The following is a 21,054-nucleotide window of genomic DNA, read 5'->3' as shown; positions in this document are numbered from 1 at the left end:
CAGCACAGTCACCCACGCATGCCCCTAGCTAGCCCTCAACTTCAAAACAAATCCCGAAATTTCATCACCTACCTTTCCCTTCCACCACCCCAACAATGTCCTCCCCAAAAAAGCCATCATCCTCCCCCCTCTCCTCCTCCTACCTATCCTCCAGCAGCAGCAGCACCACCACCAGCAGTTCCGCCTCCACCATCCCCTACTCCCCTTCCCGCTCTATTCGCTCTGCAGCCCCTAGCACTAGTACTATCGGGTATTCCACTCCTTATACGTCCACTTCCACTTCCACTTCCACTTCCATTTTCACCGGGCCCAGCACTTCCTCCACTACACCCGCAAGCAGTAGCTCGGCTTACACACCTTACTCGCCTTACTTCCCTACCGCTACTATGACTAGCTCTTATTCTCCGGTCGCGAGTTCGTCGGGGTATTTGGCGGGGAGTAGTAGTTCGTATGGAGGGTCGAGCACGTATGGGTCGAGCGGGTCAGGGTCGAGTTTGTATCCGGCTTCGGGGGCGAGCACGAGCACATCGAACTATTTGGGCGGTGGAAACACGCCGAGTTCTTATTTGGGGGCGAGCACCCCGAGTACTTCTAGTTATTTGGCTCCCAGCACCAGCTCTTACCTCGCCCCTAGCACCAGCACCAGCACAAGCACAAGCACCTCATCTTCCACCCCCCTCCCCAGCTATCTAACCCCATCCACTTCCACCGCATCCTCAACACCCAGCACCACAACCACAAGTAACAACACAACAACCTGCCTCCACCCAGACTACCCCCTCTACAACTACACAGCGCCCACCCCCCCTTCGCATACCTCTTCCCCGGGTATTTACATCCCTCCCTCGACTTCGACTCTCAGGGAACCAAGTCCGTCGCGGTTTACTTACCCTGGAGGTGCTCCCACCCCGCCATCTAGAGGGAGTCCTATAGGTACAACTAGTTCGTATCTTCAGGTTGGGCCGAGCGTATCGCCGAGTGTACCGCCTGGACCGCCTGCGCCGACGCCGCCGGGCGCTAGTCCATTGGATAAATCATAGAGGTAAGTAAGTGGAGGTAAGTAGCGGTTACGAACATGGATGGGTACGGTCGAGGAAGAATGAATGTATGGGAGGTTCTTAAGATTCTTAAACATGGGAATTTTCGAGTGATATGACCAAGGGACAAGTCAGCGTTGGATGTGAGAGAAGGCAAGTGCATTAAACGAACGGGGAAGAGGGGAGCTGAGGTAAGGGATAGGTTGGTTGGTGAGAGTCGGCGGAAAGGGCTGGAATCCTGGAACGCAGGAAAGGGGGGATTGAGTTGGGACCCGGGCTTGGTACCCGATGATTGAGACCGGATTACCTACGCTAGGCTGAGATGGGCTGCATTAATTGTCAAAACTCTGGTGTCCAACGAGACGAGACGTTGGTAGCTTTAGGAATACGCTTGCTTCATAGACTCCAAACGCTCACACCTGTTGTCATGCTGTTAGCTCATCTTGATGTGGTATTTTCTGTAGGTCTCAACCTTGTGTCTTGGCTACTTCTATCGCTCTTCTCCATTCATACAACAAACAGCAAAACAGCAAAAAAGCAGGTAGAAAATGGATGATCAAAGTTGACGACAGTCTCAAGCTGCCTGCCATACGAACAGAATCGAAAGAGTCAATCGATAGGCAATACAGCAAGCAATATGAAGGCAAAGAAAGACCACAAGCTCCCTCCTCCATCACCACGGGCATCCATCCATCATCGTCACTCTCGTCCCAAAGGTTGTGTGTGCATAGAAAGGGAGGGCTGTGTGTGTGTGTCAGATATTCTTCCATTGACGAAACGATATATCTGCCTTCCAAAGAAACGTGTGCCCTAAAAAAAAAAAAAACTGAAAAAGGCTGTAATGTGGTGGGGTAGGTAATTCGATAGTAGCCACCTAGCAAAACTAAAAAGATGTAGTAACTGTTGTATGTTATTGTAGAGTGCCGTTCTTGCGCGTCGCGCAGCAAGCAGGAAGTTGAGAAAATCAGAAGAGTAGAGTAGAAGGGGAAGGCGAGATTGAAACCAGCCAAACCGCAAGCCAACCAAGCAAGCCAGTAGTCCGTACTCCTTCCTGTCCATCAGAATTCCCATTCTCTCATCTTTCTTCTTTGCTCATTCTCGTCCTCTTGGCTCCTCTCTCCTCCTCCCACACCTCTCATCTCTGCCCTTCCAAGCAATATCCATATGCATGCCATATCCATATCATCGATATCCATGTTTCCTCCGCTCCTCCCCTCCCAAAAATTCCGTTTCTTACTTCCTCATAACCCTCAATAAGTCTCCCCCAAATCCACCACCTTTCTCACTGTCGTGCTCCCTCCCACCGATCCGTGTCCATGTCCGTACCCCGCGCTATGTCCATGCCCATGCCCTAGAGCCGCCGCATTACTCGGCCTCCTCAGACTCAAGCTACCCGTAACACTTGACCTACTCGCGCTCGAGCTGCCACTCTGCCTCCTGTTCCCTCCACTTCCTGGTATCGGAATACCAGTATGATGATGATCAGGGGCGTCGCGTGCACTCAGTGTCCCTGTCCTCCTCCTCGCGGGCGTCGTCTTTGGCCTCAACTCCCGCTGCCCATCATCCGTAAGCTCGTCCTCCTCCGCTGTGCTATAGCTGATGCTCGCTTGGCTGTGGGCGGGGCCGTGGCCATATGTACTCAGTGTCCCCGAGCTGCGTGGCCACGAGCCTACGGGAGTTCGTGTCCCATGTCCAGGTAGACTGGTCCGGCTGATAGGTCGCGAGGAAGACGAGGGCATGTACCCTGACGCTGCTGTGGAGTGGGACTCGGCTCGGCTGATCGGACGGGCGTAGCTCGAGGAACTAGCTCGGCTGCTGGGCCGCGAGACTTCCGAGTCAACGTTTGTGGCGGTTGCTGTGCTTGTCGATGTTGTTGAGGCGGAGGCGGGGTGGCGGATTGGTAGGGGACCGAAGGCTATACGAGACACTCCTGACGTGCTAAGTCGGGGGATGTGCTTGCTGAGATTCAAGGTGCTACTGCGAAAGTCGGGGTTGCTGTGCGTGTTGGAAATGTCGGACGCGTTGTCGTCTTCTAGCAGGTTGGGCGTAGAGGCCCCAGCTCCTCGCTGCTTCTTCCCGCGCATGGCTACCGTGGCGGCAATACCTCCAATGCCTCCGTTGAAGCGCGGCGACTGCTTAGGTGGCGTCTGCGCTGGACCAGCCGGAAGCTTGGAGCGAGCAGAGTGGACACGGGCTTCGAGTTTCTGCATCTGCGCGGTAAGGGTTCGGATATGGGTGAGAGAGTTGGACGGAGGAATCCTGTGCACCGGCGCCCGTGGCCTCTCAGCGGCTCTAGCGGCAGAGGGCCTCGACGAGGGCGTGCGCACCATAGGATAGCTGTTGTTGTTGAAGCGGCCGTTGGAAGGACGGTTCGTTTGCGAGGAAGTCGACGAGCTGAGCGGCTTCGGCTTCGGCGTGATGTTGTTCTCGCTGATGGACCGGTTGGCCTTGTGGGTTGCCTGTGCTGACGACTTGGCCGCCGCTGACTTGGAGATGGATGTCTTGGGTGTCCTGCACCCTCCTGGCCTAGACGCCGTCTGCTTGACGGGGGTGCTCCTAGATGCCCTAAGACCCTTGCCCAGCGAGGCGTCCGACATGGGCGGCGATGGTGGATCTTGCACTTCGGACAAGGTGTCGATCGTGGACAGGGACTTGGTATCGGGTGGAGTTGTAACCAAGGGCGAGCTGGCGGTCGACAGCGGTGAAGCGGGCGCGGGGGCAATCGTGGTGGTAATCTGGGTGAGATGTCCGCGGGCTTGGTGCTTCCTAAGCTTGGACTGCAGGATCTCGGCTTCAATCTTGAGGTCGGACAATTCTTCGCGCAATCGCTGGGCTTCGACGCGTAGCCGTTCTCTTTCTTGTTCCCCAATCTTGATTTCCTCCTCCATCATGACGGCGCGCTCGATGGCGACATTGTACTTGGATTCGAGGTCCTCAAGTGAGGAAGACGTGTTTCGGGCTTGGCGCTCAAAGTCATCGTTGGCCACTTCGATATCGCGTAGCTTTAGTTGAAGGGTTCTGTTGGTCTCGCGCAGAGCCGTGATTTCCTTCTCAAGCGCACTTTGCGCAGCATTTGCCTCTGATTTTGATTCTTTGTATTTTCTCTGTACCGAAGAAACGGGTCAGCAGATGTTCATCTGACAAGATGGGTGGTGGGGGTATTTGCCGGGTGTGGCGCTAATTGAAATGAAGGGTGTGTTGGGGGTCACATCCATCACAGTCACAGGATGGGATCATCATCATGGGAGCCTAACGAGAGCCAAACATACCTTCCACTCCTCTACCTCGTAGGATAAACCCTCGGCCTTTTGCTGTAGGGCGCGCTCTCTCTTATCGGCGGCGTCCAAGTCCTTTTCCAGCTCGGCCTCGAGTTCCTTGGACGACTGTTGGAATTCCTTGAGTTCCTGCTCAAGCTCTTCGTACTGAGACTTGTACCAGGCCAGGGCCTCCTCGGCCGTGGCATTTTTGGCGAGCGGTGATCCCGGGACGTCGGCCGCCATTTCGCAAGTTCTATCGTCGTACGATGTGGTATGGTGGTCTGCAGGCTTTCATGTGATGATTCTGGTGTTGATTTGGTGCTTGTTGTAGTATTGTAAACAAAGGAAAAAAAAAACTCGTCGGTCGTCGCTGTCGTGAAGGAAATCGAGATGCGATATGCGTGATGCGAAAAGGTGAATGCAAGGAAATGCAGGCGTGCGTGACGTAGAAATGAGGGTATATCGCAGAGTTGAAGCCGAGTATCGCGTGAAAAATGGAATTATGATCAATGGTTGTCGTCGGTTCCTTGGCGTCTTTCTTTACTTCCCAGCGTTAGATGGAGGTGTTCTCGGTAGAAGCAGTTTGGGTCATGGCGATGGAGGATGAGGGTGACGCATTACCCGACAGCAGGAGGAGCCTCGAACCACGCAGGAAAAAAGGCCTTGTCGCCGACGTCGTCGTTTGGAGTACTGGGACAGAGGCCAGGAAAGGACCTGCGCGACCGGGCGGAGGTGAGATCGGGGGGAGAAAAGGCGACGGGGCCTCTCCTGTTTTGATTGATTGTTGGCGTCGCAAGCTGACGGGAAGGTGGTCGAAAACGCAGGACTTGTCGGGGGGCTGGTTTGCTTCTTTTGGCTGCAGCGGTTGGTTGGCTGCCAGTTGAGCCGGTTGCAATGGCTGTTATGCTGCTGTGGGCGTAGTGCTTGTTGTAGGAAAGGCAGACTGCGACAGTCGCAAAGTCGAAACCCACCTAGATTACACGACGCCGTCGGTCTCGGGTGTCGTGATGGTCGTCGTCGGTTGGTATGGGACTGAAGTGTTGTTGCAGGACAAGAGGAACCAGAGAAGGGAATGAAGCAGGAATGTCGTCCGAGTCGGTCGGGCGGTGTCGGTGGGAAAGATGGCAGACCTGAGGACGGGGGCGCCTGTTCCCCCAGGTCGAGCCCACTCCCCCAGTTCTTCGGGTTTGTTACCACTACCGTGGAGGGACACATAGAAAAGCTAACAGATGTGAACCGAACAGTCTCTGCCGGCCAACCGTCGCATTGCGCGCACTAACAGCGTGGATATGGATGGCCATGAGTGGAGTCAGCGGGTTCATGGGCACCATGGCACCCGTGCGCACCTCGTCAATCCTTGCAGCGGGAGGTGCATCAGTGCAGATGGTCTTTCTCTTTTGGTTCTCTTGTTCGCTCTTGTCCACTTGACTGCCTCCCATGGCTTCCCGCATGAAACGTTGAAACATTCATTGACCTTTAATGGAAAGACGTGGAAAGAGTGGCATTGGCCTTGTTTGGTCATGACAAAACAGTTGATGCATGTTCAAAGCCTCCTTTCATTCTCTTTCTGTCAATCACATTTGAATCACATTCGATATTTCACTTACCACTCTCCATATCTCCAGAGTGCTAGTCCCCCTCTAGACTACTCTCAAAGCTAAACCAAGTGGGTCACCGCCACTACGGTCTACGGGTACCTGTCTCTGTTCTTCTTTTTTATCCAAGAGACTGGACTCAGATCCTCATCAAGGGGTTTCTATTACCGCTCGGACTTGGACTTACTACCATGTTTGGGATGGTGATGAGATGAACACCGCATCATGCCTCATCATCATCATCATCATCATCAGCCTTACGTATTGTTTTAGTTTAAAATGCAAGGCAACCATCCATCCGCATTCCGCCACGATTAAACGTAGCCCCTTTTTGGGCTGATACTATCATCCACTTTTTGCCAAATCATCCACTCTGGAATGTCCCTCAGCCTTCAGCTGTTTACCGCCTCACGACAGCACGGCGGTGTCGTCTTCATCCTGGCAATGGAACCATTGATGTTCTTCCGACTTGTTACTATTTATTCCTCTGTGACTCCTCACGGAGGACAAAGCCCTCAATGCCTATCATCGTATCAATCAGATGTGTAGTACGTACTCATCACGATATGCAAACCCGGGAGAGCAGCATCGGATCCCCCCCCTTGGCTCCCCGTGCTCCCCCGGCCGCCCCGCCCCGCCTTGCATCCAGCTGCAGGTCCCCGCAATTTTCCCACGTCCCACTGCACGTCGACGGCCGTTTGGGTCACAATTCACGAAAGACACAACCTCAAAGCATTGCGTCACTGTGTGCTTTGCTTGACAATTGACAACGAAGCCAGTCATTGACGATGATCAAGATGCCCATTGGCATTGGAACCTCTTTGACTTGAAACTTGAGCTGCACTGGAGATCTCCCCCTTGTTCATGTCACGGTAATCGCGTAATTCCTTGCGACAATCGTCGTGCCACGACACGTGGTTATCCATACCTTTCATACATCTTTCATTGCCAATATGCTTGGCTTCATTCTTTGTGTCTGATATGGGGTCATCATTGGGCCGCACTCAAGTGAGCAAGGCACATCATTATTCTCAACGGGACGGGCCGTTTGCAAGATCAAAGGAACCAACAATGACATTCTCAAGCCGTGCACAGACAGTCATCAATCTCTCTACTCTACACGACCGTCTGATAGAACACCAGCTCCAAACTCATCGCCGTCTATCAAACGTCTTGGTAAACACAACATCATAGTCATCATACACCTTTTACACCTAACTAACCCCTTCATTCCGGTCCCGAAAGGCTCACCCTCGACTCAGAGGGGTACCTCTATCATGCCCGTGCCTCTCCGTCCCGCGCAGCCTACTCCTTCTTCTCACCAAAAACACCATACCTCTCCGTCGTCGCAAAATGCATCCCCTGCGCAAAATGAAACAACTTCGCCGCCACAATATGCCGTTCCTTCTTACTATACTCCACCAACCTCTCATACAGCTCCGCCATCGGCACCACCACCCTCTGGATATGCTCCCCCTCATCCAGCCTTTGGTCAGGCAACTCCCCCTCCTTCTCCTCCTCTTTGAGTTGCACCTCAACAGTAGCCATCACCATCGTCGTATTACTCAGCCCCGGATCCGCCGCCTCCACGGGACTCACAGACTTGACCACACACTCATACCCGACCTCCTCCCTGAACTCCCGCACCGCGGCCTCCTCGGGCGTTTCCCCCGCGTCGATTAGACCGGCAGGCCACTCGATCGTGTAGGCGTCCAAGGGGGGCCGGTATTGGATTACCAGGACGGTGGCGGGCGGGCGGGACGGGTGCAAAAGGATGTTGCACATGGCTACTGCGTCGATTCCGTGCGAACCGACGGGGGTAGGATCGGAGGAGCGCGTCTTGCGCGCGCAGACCTCCCAGAGGCGCGATTTGCCGGTTTGGTCGACGTAGTGGATTTGTTGGAGGGTGAGCCATTTGGCATTTTGAGGGGTCAGCTCGGTGATGGAGGTGATGGCGGGTTCTTGGGTTTTTTGGATGGTCATTTTGGAGATGGGGCGTCTTTGGACGGGGGTTTGGTTGGTGGTGAGGTTTAACTTGGTGTTGAGGTCGCGGTTGAGGTTGAACAGGTTGTTGTTGTTGCTGCTGGCAAGAGCGCGAGTGCGTGATGCGGATGCGAGTGAGGTGAGTGCGGGGTATCGGATTCGGGTGAGGATATTCCGCATCGGCTTCTAAGAGATTTGTTGTTGGTCAAGTCAAGTGACTTGAATTGGGTTTTTCAGGAGGTTTGAAAAGTTGAGTTGAGGTTGCTTTCGGAGAGAAGTGATGTGGTTGGGAAGCTTCAACCGCGACGACATGACTCGGGAGGAGGCGAGAGGGAAGCGCGGGGCAGAAGAGGGTCTTGGCTGATGACGCACAGGAGGACCCTCGGATCCGCGAAGCGCAAGGGTTAGGGTTGTTGGTGATGCTTGGCTCGGAGTTGATGGCGCAATGTCAACAGGAGTGAACAGGAAATCACCGACATGCTCATGTCATGTCGGAGATATGAATGTCAGGGGCGGTGTAAAGCTCAAAGAGATCACATGTCAGCCATTTCCCCCAATTTTGTTCTTCATCAAACTCGTTGGCGATCGAACATCGACGAGTGTCAACGCAGCGTTGACCTGGCATTGCTCACAATGTCAACGAGGAGTCAGTCAGATGAGTACGTTCTGACGTTGAACTCACATTGGAATGGGGCTTAAGGGTCATTTTCCTATATTCCAGATTGGCTTTCCCGTCCACAAGCACTGTTGATGGGGCAAAGTCGACGAGTGTCTACGCCGTGTTGGCCCCATCCTTCGACACTACACCCCCTTTCCCAGGACCACGGTCATCTCAAGGTGTGCTGTCAGTCCCTGCCACAAGTCTAGAAGAATGGCCGACCTTCTGTGCATCAGCTACATCGGACGGGCCATCCTTTCTCGGACCAAACCTTGGAGATGCAAGTGAAGTGACATCAAGACTTCCGACCATGTTCAACTCCTTTCCTTCACCTTGATTGCGACAACAAACTCGCCCCTATTCAACCGTTGAAGTCACCCATAATGATCCGTCGCCAGGTGAATCACCAATAGCCATTCCTCTCCTTAAAACCCTTCGACCCTTCGGCACCCGTGACGCCCTCACCCGCAACTTACTCTACGATCAGAACTCGTCAGCAGACAAATCCACGACACCTAAAAACTCAACTCCAACCTCAGTACCGATGTGCCAACTCAAGTACGTCCTCTCACCTTGGATTTCCCGTCGCAGGATCGTAGATAACCGTCAATGTTGCCATCTCATCAACATCAACTGGTGCGCCGCCCAATTTCCCGACGTCCAAGGAACTGACAAAGACCGAACCGCTTTCGACCGAGACTCAACCCACGAATACATCCTCAGCCACGTCCAACTCGCCCACCGATGCCCGTACTACGACAACATCGAGATCGAACGCACGAGGGATTGGCATTACTCTGGTTCAATTTTGCCATTTGCCGTCGAGGACCTACCGACAGCGAGATCGAGATACACAACCTCTTGGAGCTGGGTCCGGGAACGCATGATGGCTGCGGCCAGGGCTAGGGAGTGGAGAGAGAGTAGTGCGGAAGCCACTACCTCTAATAATGGTGGACACGGAGGCGAGGAGAGTACTACCGAGCGCGAGGAAACAGCGCCTACTACATCGGGCAAGAGTCCGAATGGAAAGGAAGGCGGCACCGGCGGGAATGTTGGAAGCGGAAGGGGTAGTTGAATTGGGCTCACTGGCAGCAGGTTGAGAGTTGTTTAAAGCTGAGGTGACTGCAACACTCTCGTGCATTTGATCATCCACAACCAACCATCATCCCATCAATCATCATTTTGTTTGGCTGTCCTTCATCCAGCTACACCCCGTTTGCATAACCGGAAATTATTTTGCTAAATACCGTCGGTTGCTTTACCACACCAATATCAAAACTTCGAATCCAGAGAGCAGAACCTTGGCAACGACAAAGCCCCTTCGGGTCTGTGACCCTCCGGCCAGTCCAGCATGTGCATTGTATATTTCATTTACTGCCCGCTATGCTACGGCTTGGACAACAACAAAATCCTCTACATCCTCTGGTGCAGGAACATGAATGACGAGCTGAAATACACCCCATTGGGCATGGCCTACGGACTTCAATTCCCCGAGCTCCGCTGGTCAGGTGGTCGCTTCAGCAATTTTTGGAACTTGGACAACAACCAGCTTCTCGCCTTCCTCCATGATATCCTCAGGTGCACTGACGAACGTGACCACTGCGATTTCAGGGAGGCCTGGGGTTCACATGGAGAGCACAAGTGTTTGGACATGAGAACGATTGCAACGGGCTCACTGCCACAGGACCAGGGCGGACCTCAACTTCAACCACCCGACAACGGCCTAGCTACCTACGTTATTCCAACGCCGGAAACAGTACTGCACAGGGGCATCTAGTACAGCCTTAGACACGTTGTGCAGATTGAAAGCCAAGCAGCCCAAGGCTACGTAAGAATCCAGGTTCCCATAACACTCCAGTCATAAATTTCAATCAACAAACAACTGCCACCATCTGCAGTCAACTTCCTGCACCCAAAACCTGTACATGCACAGTACATGCGTCTACTTCGTCAAGCAGAACCCGAACACATGGTCCTGGGGCGTATACCTCCATCTGCACATGCAACGCTCGTCGCTAAAGCTGCCTTTGGCCTTCTTCAACCCGACCACCCATCGAGTTTTCAGTTTTCCATCACATCATTCTCTTCACCTGGTCGCAACTGGCACCGACCGTTGACCCAGACTTGTTTCCAGCACCTCTACTCGTCAGGGTTAGAAGCCCCCATTATCAACCAGAACTTTACCTTTCGGACAACGTCAACCACAACCTCGAACATAACCATCGCCTTGACCTTTCCTTAACCTTCCACATCAGCCTGCTAGCTTTATGAACCACGCTGACCTTCAATCTGAAATCCATGTGAGTACTCCACAGGCCGTCGAAACCGCTTCTGCCCACTCACAGACGAAAAGACAAAGATGGACGCACCAGCGAACAAAAACATGGACGGAGCAGCCCCTCGCTCAACTGCTGTTCCCGGCTCCTCCCACTCCAAGCCTGACACCAACTCCAGCAAGACGCCCGCGATTTCTTCATCAACGAGGCCTTTGACAATCACCAAAATTACACCAAACGGGGCCACATCGAACGCGGCTCCATATCCAACCCCAGTCACCACTTTACGCAACAACGATCCGGCCGTTTCTTCACCTCTGGCCAGCGCACCCATTCTCCCCGCTGATACCAAGCCCATGACCGGCACAAGCAACACCGATCTTCCCGCGAGGTCCAACCTCCCGCCTGCACCACCACCTAACTTACTACCAGGACCGCAACAACCACCACACGAACGTACCCAACACCAACAACTGCTGTATAGCCAACAGCAGGAACAACTGTTACAACAGCTAAGGCAGCAACAACAGTGCCATGAGCGCCAAGTGCGCCAACTGCGACAACTCGGGCTGCTACCACCGCTACAACGGGGACAACTGCAAGGCCCGCAACCACCACCACCACCACAACCACAACCACCACACGCACATACCCAACAGCAGAAACAACAACAACAAACACCGGCACAACAGCTACGAGAGCAACAACGTCAACAACTGGTACAACAGCTACGACAGCAACAACAGCACCAAATGTACGAACTACAACAACTCGGGTTGCTTACACCGCTACAAAAAGAGCAACTGCAAGACCCGCAACAGCAACAACCACCACATCCACATGCTCAACAGCCTCAACAGCCTCAACAGCAAGAACATCAAGAACAGCCTCAACAGCCTCAACAGCCTCAACAGCAAGAACATCAAGAACAGCCTCAACAGCAAGAGCAGCCTCAACAGCAAGAGCAGCCTCAACAGCAAGAACAGCAAGAACAACAGCAAAAACTGCACCAAATGCACCAACTACAACAACTCCTAGTACTGTTATCACAAGGAAAACTGAAACAACCGCAACACCAACAATTGCTTCAGGAACTGCTACAACAGCTACAACCGCAACAACTGCACCCACCCTCTGCCTCTGCCCCCGTCCCTGGCGTCCCAGCCCAACCGCAAAAAACCCAAGCCGACCAAGGCTCCAGCTCCAGCCCCAGCTCCGGCTCCGGCTCCGTCCCCCACATCCCCTCCTTCCCCCTCCACCTCATCCCCGGCGTCCACATCAGCCTCGAGGACTACGACCGATACCGCCTGCTCGTGCACAACCTGCATTTCCAGCGGGTTTTCAGGAAAGACCCCGTCCTCGCCCTGTTGCTCTCCGATGAATTTAGGATCCGGCTGGAACTCCAGCGTCTGCTGCCCGATAATAGACCGCCTAAAAAGTTTGTTAGCTTGAGGGAGGTGCAGAGGAAGCCGTTGAGTGAGTATGAGTGGGAGGTGGAGGGGAGGATACAGAGCGGGACGAAGAAGAGGGGGGAGGGGATGTGTCGGGCTCAGGGTCAGGGTCAGGGTCAGGGTCAGGCTGGAGGGAGTGCCCATGCCCGTGCCAGTGCCAATGGGGGAGGTGGGGGCTTGTATCAGCCTCAGGCACAGGCACAGGCTGGAGGGAGTGTCGGTGGCAGTGGAGGAGGTAGAGAGATGGGAGCTACGGCCGCGGACATATGGGCAAAAGCAGCTGCAGCAGCGGCGGTAGCAGAAGCGGCAGCAAAGGCGGCGGGAGTCAGTGTTGGTCCTCGTGCTGGTGGGTGGATCAACGGATCCAACAAGAAGCGAAAGGTGAGTCCGGGAACGGAAGCAAGACCGGAGAAGAGGCCTAGGACGGAGGTTAACACGGGGATGGGAACGGCTAGTGCCCAGCAACCTAAGCAGGAGGCTGGACCAGTACAGAAGGTTGGAGGTGTCCAAAAAGCCGGAGGATCACAGAGCGCCGGAGGATCACAGAGCGCCGGAGGATTACAGAACACCGGAGGAGTCCAGAAATCCGGGAGATCACAGAACGCCGGAGGATTACAGAACACCGGAGGAGTCCAGAAATCCGGGAGATCACAGAACGCCGGAAGACCACAGAAGTCCGGAGGACCACAGAAGTCCGGAGAATCACAGAGCGCCGGAGGGTCACTGAACGCCGGAGGATCACAGAAGATCGGAGGAATGAGTCGCAGCGTGGAGGCAGGAAGAATTAGGTGAGGGTAAGGGGGTGAATCATGTTCATATTGTTCTTGAAAGAACGGAAATGGCGCAGCGGAGTGTTCATCGCAGGTTCGGGCTGGGTTGGATACATGATGCTATGGCAAAGAAATGAGCGTTCATGAGCATTAACTGAAAGGCAAGCATCGTGCATGGAAATTTGAGACACCCCGGTGGTGCAAGAAGGGGATCTGGATAGATAATGGAACACTTGGACACTACCTTACAGCAACAAGAACAGAGGTAGAACTATAGTAGACAACAAGCATACATGGACCATTTCATTTGATCGTGGAGAAGAAACAGCTTGAGACCCCAGTAGAGACGTGTTTAGTCGTACTAACTTTGCTAGCTCATGGAATACGAGATGCAAACACGAGTTGTAGGTAAGGTAACAAGCGAGAACATACCTAGATATATAGTACCTAGGTAAGGTAACAAGCATACGCCAGGACAAAGACAGGTCTCGTGACATGGGAGAACATACCTAGGTAGGGAAGCATTTTGAGGTATTCGTAGGATCACAGTGGTTAGTTGTCTATTGCATTTTGCTATTCACACTTGGGATATGCGGTTTCGGTTTCGGTTTCGGGACTGACTGAGCACGATCTGCCAGCCTTCAATACCAGTTGGGGCTGGCACCTCTTTTCTTCCCTGTTCCATGAGTGACACTTCTCCCTCAACCCTTCCCGTTCCTTCCTTCTGCCGTAAAACCCCAAGTTCGGTAAATTAACCCCAAGTTCGGTAAGTTATCCAGAATCCCGAATTTGGGAAAATTTTCTAAAGCTCTCGGCTACATATGTACCGACCTGATGCTTCAGGTAGAGGCGACGCAACAGGCTGTACGATTCTCTACCTAGGTACCTAGCTAATCCCCGATTCTGAGGTAGGCGCGCTGCTCTGTACTGTAGTGCTTGACCTGTAGCCGAAAAAGGAAGTTGCATAACGCAACATGAAGTATTTGCGATATGCTCCCTCCCTCCTATCAACTACTTCAACCACAAATGTCTCCCATGGTCAGTCTCGACCCCCTACTGCCGATTGGGAGGTAGAACTCTAATAGTTTGAACCATCCAGATCCCATGTGTCGATTTGACAAGTTTTGGTTCTGGTTCTGATTCTGGTTCACCCCATTTTCAGGTTGTCCTGTCCCATTGCGACCATTCCCACCAACGCTACTTGGACCAGCATGTGGCGTACCTCGTCCTCTTCCCATTCCTCCCGCGCCTCCCCCCGTTCCAACATGGTTATTACCTTGACCTTGACCTTGACCTTGGCCTTGACCTTGGCCTTGACCTTGGTCTTGAGTTCCCATCCCTCCCGTACCTGTGCGTACAGTAACAGGTACATGTACATGTACCGATCCAGCATGTACAACATGTGTATGTACCAACCCAGCATGTCCATGTCCCTCTCCATTTCCCCCTCCCCCTCCACCTCCATGTCCGCCCCCTCCCCCTCCAACAACTCCCCCTCCCCCTCCACCCCCTCCATCTCCCCCTCCACCTCCACCCTGACCACCCTGACCACCCTGATCTAAACCACCTTGACCACCTTGAACAACTGCGCCCCTCCCAAGAGAATACACCATCCCAACCCACCTGTACCTCGTCAACCAACATTCTTCCCTCGGATGTTTCTTTTCCGGATCGCTACCGTCTAGATGCTGCAAGAGCGGACAGAGGCGGAAGGATTCTAGACCTCCCTTTCGCTGCACGTGGGGAGGAGGAGGGGGACGGTTGGGGTTGGGGTTGGGGTTGATGAGTCCTGGGAGGGTTTTTTGGGGGAGGGGGCCGGGGTGCGGGCCGGAGAGGGAGCCGGGGAGGGGACAGGAAGCGGGGACGGGGACGGTACCGGGGAGGGGAAAGGAAGCGGGGACGGTACCGGGGACGGTAGTATGGTAACCGGGGAAGGAGGAGGCACTGGGACTGGGAGAGGGAGAGGGAAGGGGAAGGGGACCGGAACCGGAACCGGAACCGGGAGAGGGACTGGGTCCAGGAGAGGGGAAGGGGATGTGAGAGGAACCGGGAGGGGGGAGGTGAGGAAAAAGGTGAGGAGGGTTGTGAGGAGCGTTGTGAGTAGGATTGGATACGCTGGAGAGGGTGGACATGGATGTGTTGAGGACCGGGGGAACGGCATTGCTGCTTGGGTTGGGATTAGTAGTAGGACCGGGATTACTATTCAGGTTGGTGGTCACGGCGGGATGCCGATTTGGGAGAGAAAAGTAGTTGTAGGAGGGGATATGATGGCCAAGGCTGGAGCTAAGGTTATGATTCAAGTTGGGGTTTACGGCGCCGGCTCCCGAAGGTCCGGGTGCAGCAGGTCCGGCGGTAACGCCGTTTGGGACGGGGGCGGGGCCGGAGCCCGAGCCGGTTCCGGTTCCGGTTCCGGGTCCGCCTGGTCCGCCTGGTCCGGGACCAGAATTCTGGCTAGGGTTCGGCCCAGCGAAAGTACCTGTACTCGAATCCGCCCTGGTGTTTAAATCCTTCGTCATGTAAGCATTCAACGACTCCCTCAGCGAAATTCTGCTATCAACTTGATAACATCTCCAGATACTTTGGACTTCGTGTGTCTCCGGTTCAAGGGGGCCAAGCCAATAGGTTGCATGTGGGATGGTGTTGTTGGTGGTGCTGTTGGTTTGTTGAGGCGGCTGCTCAGGAACTTCATGTCCAGGTCGAGGGGGGTTGGTTCGTAGCTCGTCGTCGGGTTGCTGCACGACTTGGATGGGAATGAGACGGCGGCAGTGCGGACAGGCGGAGGTCCACCAGATTATGCACATGGTGAGTTCTTTGGTGTTGATGGTCGGATCTTGGGTCGTGGTTCTGCGTTATTCTCAGTTCTCGCTCTCGATGGGATGGGCGAGCTGCAGGGCGTTCGCGAGGTGCCACGGGCTGAGTAGATCGAGAATTAGTGGTAAGTCAGGAAGAAGAAGTGGCCTCCTGAGAGAAAGGAATGAACTGTGATATGGAGACGAGGAAGCTAAAGTTGAATGGAGGATAAAAGGACTAGTGAAGGTGAACTTGGCGAAGACATGGGATAATAGGAAGACCAGGAGTGAACGGGACGGAACTGAAAGTTAATGGTTGATGTCAATTTGGATGACTTTGCTCCCGAGCAACCTGATGTTAGGTGGCCGCGCCAGCATGATCGTGGCCAAAATGTTCTTTGGTCAAACTTTCTGGATATATTTGGCATTTGTGGTTGATATGGTGGTGACAGATCCAAATTGCGGGAATGCCGACATCGATAAGGTATCCATACAGGTAATCATGATCACGGTGTAAGTAGTGGTGGTGGATTCAAAAGTTTCCCAATGCAGCTCAAACACCTCTCCTGATGTTCATCAAGCGAAGAAACAACAATCCAGTAATACCTTGCCATGAACCGCTTGACTGACACGAGATTGCCGAAGAATGACTGTAAGAAGCACTATCATTCTGAACACGAGCTTGTCCAGCGAGCTTTCGTACAGAAGCGCAAGCGAGCACTACACTTCAACAAATCCGAACCAACTTGGTTTGTGAATGCTTGATCGCAAAGACTACGTAGTAGTCACAGGCCGGCTTGATGGTCCAAGCCACCCACCCAACCGGAACAGCAAGTATCATGATGTTTACAAACTTGTATGTTCATCATTCATTCATTCATTCATTACCCATACCCATACCCAACTATTGTTACATATCCCAACTTTAAGAGGTTCAAACATCAAAATGCTCCCCAATATCCCACCCCATCCTCTCTCCCCTCCTCTGCTCCTGCAAGCTCGGCTGGCGATGTTCATACCGTCCATGTGACTGCGTACCCATGCCGATCCCAACTTGTTCTCCTCCTTCTCCTCCGAGACCGCCAAGTTCGGATCCCGATCCCGATGATCCAACTGATCCAACTGATCCAATTGATCCAACGCTACCCCTATGCAAACCGAGGTGAGGACCAGTGCCGCCGTAGCATGGCTCGGAACCGGGGCCGTAGCCCATGTCTCGTGCGTGTTGATTTGAGGCTCGACGGTCTTTTGCGGGTCGTATCGCGTATGTAGTAGGTATTCGTCAGAACCGGTTCAGGTTTAGGTTCATGTTGGTCATGTTGATCGAATCGAAAACACCAATTCCACGCACGAAGGAAGTCATCGAGATAAAAGGGAAACGCGGATGATCGTTGTATTCCAAAACCGCTCGCTCGCTCGCCATCAAAGAAAACACCACTCGCTAAAGAAACAGTAACTCGACGGACGGAAGCACGCGCATCGCATCGCAAGCATCATACGCTAAACAGCAACAGCAACAGCAACAGCAACAGCAACAGCAACAGCAACAGCAACAGCAACAGCAACAGCAACAGCAACAGCAACAGCAACAGCAACAGCAACGCATTTACAATTTACTGGCGCGCAGCAGCAGGGTTCGGGTTCGTACCAGTGCTAACCCCCGTAGCAGTCATTCCCGTTCCCACGGCACCCAAGCCTTTGCTGGGGTCTTGCGGCTTCTCGAGGCCGCTCGTCAGGGGGGAGGATTGGTGGTCTTTGATGCCGGTGATGTTGAGGGCGTGGGATTGGGAGGACTTGTTGAGGACTTGGGCTATTGCGTCCATTCGTGTTATTATTCGTTGCTTGCTGGTTTTATGTGTGTTGGGAATTTGTGGTGTTTGTGGGCATATGAAGGTGGTGGGTGGATGGGGGAGGTGGGAAATCATATGTAAGGTAGGCGAGCGGGAACTGGATGGGATCGATGTGTCGGGAACATTCATGATGAAGGGGGAAGTCGGGAGGGGGGGGAGGGCACGGATAGGAGGGGGGAAGAGGAGAGAGAAGAGAGGAGAGGAAAACGTACGCTCGTTGTTAACGCCGGTGGCCTTGTCCAAGCCCTTGTTGATCTTCTTCTTGATGGTGTCCATGTTGATTGTTTGATGTTGTTATTGATAGTGCAATTTGTATCGTGCGTTGATGATGGGAAGGCTAGTGTTTTTGATGTGTGGTAGTTATGAGATTCGGTATGTAAGACTGATCTAATGCCAAACCACTCCGAAGGGATCCAGATATATATACCTAACGCAGGAACTCTCAGCCCACCGTATGCGACGTCGAAAAGCAGGAACCATGCCATATGCATCGGGTATGAAGAAACAATGATATCATCGTCATCGGCACTTGGACGCAGTGCCGTGATGGTGGGCTCCACCAAGGCCTGGCCCGAGCCCATCTTGGCTTTATCTTATGATCGCCTTGGCCTACGGACGCCCAGATGTCTGGACCACTTCAGATCATGATGCATGTTGCGGGCGGCTCGGGCGATAACCTTCTTTTGACGTGCCATGTTAGCGTCATGATAGGGCAGTTGCAAGATGCCCCCATCGCTTCAAGAACGCCTCCTTCTTCTCGCTCCCACTCGCCGCCTTGACAGCCCCATCAACATCCCCCTTCCACTCTTCTATCTTCCCGAGTTCCTGTCTGATAACCTCCACACTCCCCTCCAACTCCTCATCAACCAATCTCACCGCTCCCCACGGACTTTCCGCCAACACCGAGTCCCTCAGCATGGCAAGGGCAGCCTTCGCATCGCCTATGTGCTTGGTTACTGCGTCTTCAAAGGTTGATTGCGCGGTGGAGAATAGTTCGTCGCGCTTTTGTTGGCGGTCTGTTAAGGTGGAGTCGAGGGCTGATTGAAGGGCGGAGAGGTGGGATTGGAGTGCGGGATCTGCTGAGGGGATGGGGATGCCGAGGGTTTGGAGGATGGATTTGAGTTCGGGGGATAGTGAATCTGTTGGGAGTTGGCGGGGGAAGGAGGAGTGTCGGCGGTGGTGCGCCTGTGTTGTGCCAGGTCGGGATGATTCTGTGGATGTTTGAGGAAGCAGGCCGTTGGTGTTGAGTTCTGGTCGTGTGAGTTGGGCAAACTCGGCGACGGCTTGTTGGTGCGAGAGATACTCTTGGAGACACGCGCGGATGGTGGTGATGCGGTCGAGCAGGTAGTCGAGGCATTCGTCGATCTGGGAATGTTAGTCTTGGTCAAGGTAAGATGTGTGCGGGCAACCTACATAATGAGCTGCTTGTGTCGACTGCTCCAGACTGCGGCCATTCTTGGCTGCTAGATCATCAAGAGCAGGCCGCAAGAACTGATGCTCGATAGCCATCTGACCGACTGGAAGGATCTCTGTGTAGAGTTCCTCCAACTCCCGCTGGACAGCAGCAACATCCTCCACTGTGACGGTACTACCATCACCCCCAGCACTAGACTCTATCGCCGCATGAAGGGTCTCGAGATAGATTCTATCCAAGCTCGTTCTAATCCCTTCCACATGGAACTTGATCATTCTATCTCACAACAGATTAGCTTCCATGCTGTGCCAGACCCTGATGTGTCAGGTCAAGGGACAAGTGCTCACCTAGCGCAAACGTCACGCAAACTCTTGATTATCTCCTCCTCCGCCTTGTTGGCGTCCTCGCCAGAACAACACCTACTCAACTGGTCCCCTAATTTCTGGAGACTAGACAAAACATGGTCATCCGAGTGAAACATTCCATCGACGAGCGTTTCGACGTCGGCTTTCCGCTCTTCAATTTGCTGCTCCAGTTCATCAACCTTGTCGCCCAAGAACAGGGTTAGTTCCACCACCTGTTTACTCAGTTAGTCGGTCAGTGTCAAACCGATGGATAGAAGATAGTTGAAAGACATCAGGACCCTTAAGATCTCAGATGGATCGTGATGTGTTTATGATGACATGAGAGAAAATAAAGCTCACCGACTGAACCAACACCCTCTGCCGCTCCCCCAGCCCCTTGAGCTGCTGAACCTCCAAGGCGGCCCTAGCTTGGGTATCCCTCTTGTGCTCGGCGACAAGCCGGTCGAGGTGATCCTGCTGCTCGCGCAGGGCCTCGGTCTGGCGGGTGATGAGACTGGTTGATCGGATGAGTTCCTGGGTGGCCGCTCTGATCTCCTGATCGCTGAGGGGAGGGACTTTTGACGGATCGCTGGATTTGAGATCGGACATGGGCATGGACAAGGACATGGAGGAAGGCTGGGTGAGGGTGGCTTCCAAGTGTGGCAGGAGCCCGGCCCGTTCGAGGGCGGCGTACCTGGGTTGTGTGTTAGGAAGACAAGTGTGAAAAAAGTGTGGCGTTTCCAGGACAAGGCCCTTACTGGTTTATCTCGTCAACAGAGAGCAAGGTGTCTGAGTTGACATGGGCGGTAACCCAGTCGACGAGGGCGTTCCCCGTGAGGCCGCGACCGACGTCCTCGCTGTCAAGATCCAGATCATGGTCCATCATCACATTGTGAACAGCATCCTCGTAGGCGGCTCTCACCGCCTGTGCGCCATCAAAGGCAGGGTCGTAGGCGCGCAGGAGGCGGATGAGAGACTCAGGGTCCAAGACCACGTCGTCCACGTTGGCCGGGAACGAGGTTGTTACTGGTGAGGCCATGATATTGATCGGGAAGGATGGAGTGTATGGTGTAAACGAGGGAGGCTTGGACGATAGTCAGGGAAGCCTGGTGTTATATAAAAGGCTGATCGGCGTCCAGGGTCTGAATCGTGTTTTTGAGTTGTGGAAGCGTGATCATGGAGGTGTGACAGGATGCCAGACCATCGGATTGCTGTCAAAGGAAGCTGTCATGAAATGTCAAGTGTTTTCCATTTCTTTTTTGATCATGACACGATGCTTCATTGGTCTAAAGATCATGAAAGTGGTTCGTGGATTTGGGGGAACAAGTTCACTTGCTCCAAAAACAGAAGCTCCAGGAACGGCCTCCATGTTTTGGCCTTGTTGCTGTGGGCTCTTCCCCGGCCCGGTTCCCCCGCTTCACGCTACAGAAAATAAAAAGCCATCGACTAAGCAACTCCATTCCGTGATCTCAGTTTTCTGTAGCCATCCCATCCCCTCTCCACCAAAAAGGTTGGGGAAACCCCACCACAGGGAACCACAGCCCACTGAAACCCACCTCACCCCAAGTGAGTGGAGGTTCTCGACTTGCACGCGAGTCATGATGCTCGTCATTTTGGGATTCTGTGATTT

The 21,054-nt window shown here is 53.6% G+C and overlaps 8 protein-coding genes across 8 annotated transcripts; 3 read left to right on the top strand and 5 right to left on the bottom strand.

Annotated features, from left to right (window-relative positions):
• Positions 1-95: 95 nt before the first annotated feature.
• On the top strand, positions 96-1,325 carry B0H65DRAFT_543230 (uncharacterized protein; the record flags this gene model as incomplete). Its single annotated transcript, XM_062829217.1, has 3 exons — positions 96-424; positions 596-741; positions 957-1,325. The coding sequence occupies 3 exons, from the start codon at positions 96-98 to the stop codon at positions 1,019-1,021; spliced, it is 540 nt and encodes a 179-aa protein (XP_062676740.1). The 3' UTR covers positions 1,022-1,325.
• Positions 1,326-2,047: 722 nt separating this feature from the next.
• On the bottom strand, positions 2,048-4,942 carry B0H65DRAFT_76631 (nuclear distribution protein nude 1). Its single transcript, XM_062831383.1, has 3 exons — positions 4,916-4,942; positions 4,307-4,832; positions 2,048-4,141 (listed from the first exon to the last, which is right to left on the bottom strand). Exons 2-3 carry the CDS (start codon positions 4,535-4,537, stop codon positions 2,288-2,290), a joined length of 2,085 nt encoding a protein of 694 aa, XP_062676739.1. The 5' UTR covers positions 4,538-4,832; positions 4,916-4,942; the 3' UTR covers positions 2,048-2,287.
• Positions 4,943-7,138: 2,196 nt separating this feature from the next.
• On the bottom strand, positions 7,139-8,184 carry B0H65DRAFT_76625 (NUDIX hydrolase domain-like protein). The gene has a single exon (XM_062831382.1). It carries the CDS (start codon positions 8,050-8,052, stop codon positions 7,195-7,197), a length of 858 nt encoding a protein of 285 aa, XP_062676738.1. The 5' UTR covers positions 8,053-8,184; the 3' UTR covers positions 7,139-7,194.
• Positions 8,185-8,505: 321 nt separating this feature from the next.
• On the top strand, positions 8,506-9,760 carry B0H65DRAFT_592888 (uncharacterized protein; the record flags this gene model as incomplete). The annotated part of the gene is made up of 3 exons (XM_062831135.1): positions 8,506-8,531; positions 8,615-8,709; positions 8,905-9,760. 3 exons carry the CDS (start codon positions 8,506-8,508, stop codon positions 9,603-9,605), a joined length of 822 nt encoding a protein of 273 aa, XP_062676737.1. The 3' UTR covers positions 9,606-9,760.
• Positions 9,761-10,697: 937 nt separating this feature from the next.
• B0H65DRAFT_565916 (uncharacterized protein) lies at positions 10,698-13,049 on the top strand (the record flags this gene model as incomplete). The annotated part of the gene is made up of 2 exons (XM_062830304.1): positions 10,698-10,830; positions 10,884-13,049. Exons 1-2 carry the CDS (start codon positions 10,798-10,800, stop codon positions 13,047-13,049), a joined length of 2,199 nt encoding a protein of 732 aa, XP_062676736.1. The 5' UTR covers positions 10,698-10,797.
• A 4,345-nt stretch (positions 13,050-17,394) lies between these two features.
• Positions 17,395-18,059, bottom strand: B0H65DRAFT_481118 (uncharacterized protein). The gene is made up of 2 exons (XM_062827620.1): positions 17,879-18,059; positions 17,395-17,626 (listed from the first exon to the last, which is right to left on the bottom strand). Exons 1-2 carry the CDS (start codon positions 17,940-17,942, stop codon positions 17,430-17,432), a joined length of 261 nt encoding a protein of 86 aa, XP_062676735.1. The 5' UTR covers positions 17,943-18,059; the 3' UTR covers positions 17,395-17,429.
• On the bottom strand, positions 18,060-20,770 carry B0H65DRAFT_481117 (uncharacterized protein). The gene is made up of 5 exons (XM_062827619.1): positions 20,183-20,770; positions 19,785-20,118; positions 19,428-19,657; positions 19,080-19,356; positions 18,060-19,031 (listed from the first exon to the last, which is right to left on the bottom strand). Exons 1-5 carry the CDS (start codon positions 20,461-20,463, stop codon positions 18,369-18,371), a joined length of 1,785 nt encoding a protein of 594 aa, XP_062676734.1. The 5' UTR covers positions 20,464-20,770; the 3' UTR covers positions 18,060-18,368.
• A 71-nt stretch (positions 20,771-20,841) lies between these two features.
• On the bottom strand, positions 20,842-21,054 carry B0H65DRAFT_436754 (uncharacterized protein; the record flags this gene model as incomplete). The annotated part of the gene is made up of 1 exon (XM_062825256.1): positions 20,842-21,054. A coding segment is annotated over one exon (213 nt), but the record flags the coding sequence as incomplete, so codon positions are not given.

This window comes from Neurospora tetraspora, assembly GCF_033439725.1.
Source record: "Neurospora tetraspora strain CBS 560.94 chromosome Unknown B0H65scaffold_10, whole genome shotgun sequence".
In the NCBI taxonomy this organism is placed as follows: Eukaryota; Fungi; Ascomycota; class Sordariomycetes; order Sordariales; family Sordariaceae; genus Neurospora; species Neurospora tetraspora.
The sequence above is the reverse complement of the archived record's forward strand: the minus strand, read 5'-3'. Positions and strand labels throughout refer to the sequence as shown.

Bases quoted from the DNA above. Each gene is read 5' to 3' on its own strand.
- B0H65DRAFT_76631 (XM_062831383.1), bottom strand. From the start codon at position 4,537: ATGGCGGCCGACGTCCCGGGATCACCGCTCGCCAAAAATGCCACGGCC. The intron at 4,142-4,306 runs GTATGTTTGGCT...TCTTCGGTACAG, and splicing joins ACGAGGTAGAGGAGTGGAAG to AGAAAATACAAAGAATCAAA.
- B0H65DRAFT_76625 (XM_062831382.1), bottom strand. From the start codon at position 8,052: ATGCGGAATATCCTCACCCGAATCCGATACCCCGCACTCACCTCACTC.
- B0H65DRAFT_481118 (XM_062827620.1), bottom strand. From the start codon at position 17,942: ATGGACACCATCAAGAAGAAGATCAACAAGGGCTTGGACAAGGCCACC. The intron at 17,627-17,878 runs GTACGTTTTCCT...TGGACGCAATAG, and splicing joins CACCGGCGTTAACAACGAGC to CCCAAGTCCTCAACAAGTCC.
- B0H65DRAFT_481117 (XM_062827619.1), bottom strand. From the start codon at position 20,463: ATGGCCTCACCAGTAACAACCTCGTTCCCGGCCAACGTGGACGACGTG. The intron at 19,357-19,427 runs GTGAGCACTTGT...GTTGTGAGATAG, and splicing joins TTGCGTGACGTTTGCGCTAG to AATGATCAAGTTCCATGTGG. The intron at 19,032-19,079 runs GTAGGTTGCCCG...TAACATTCCCAG, and splicing joins CGACACAAGCAGCTCATTAT to ATCGACGAATGCCTCGACTA.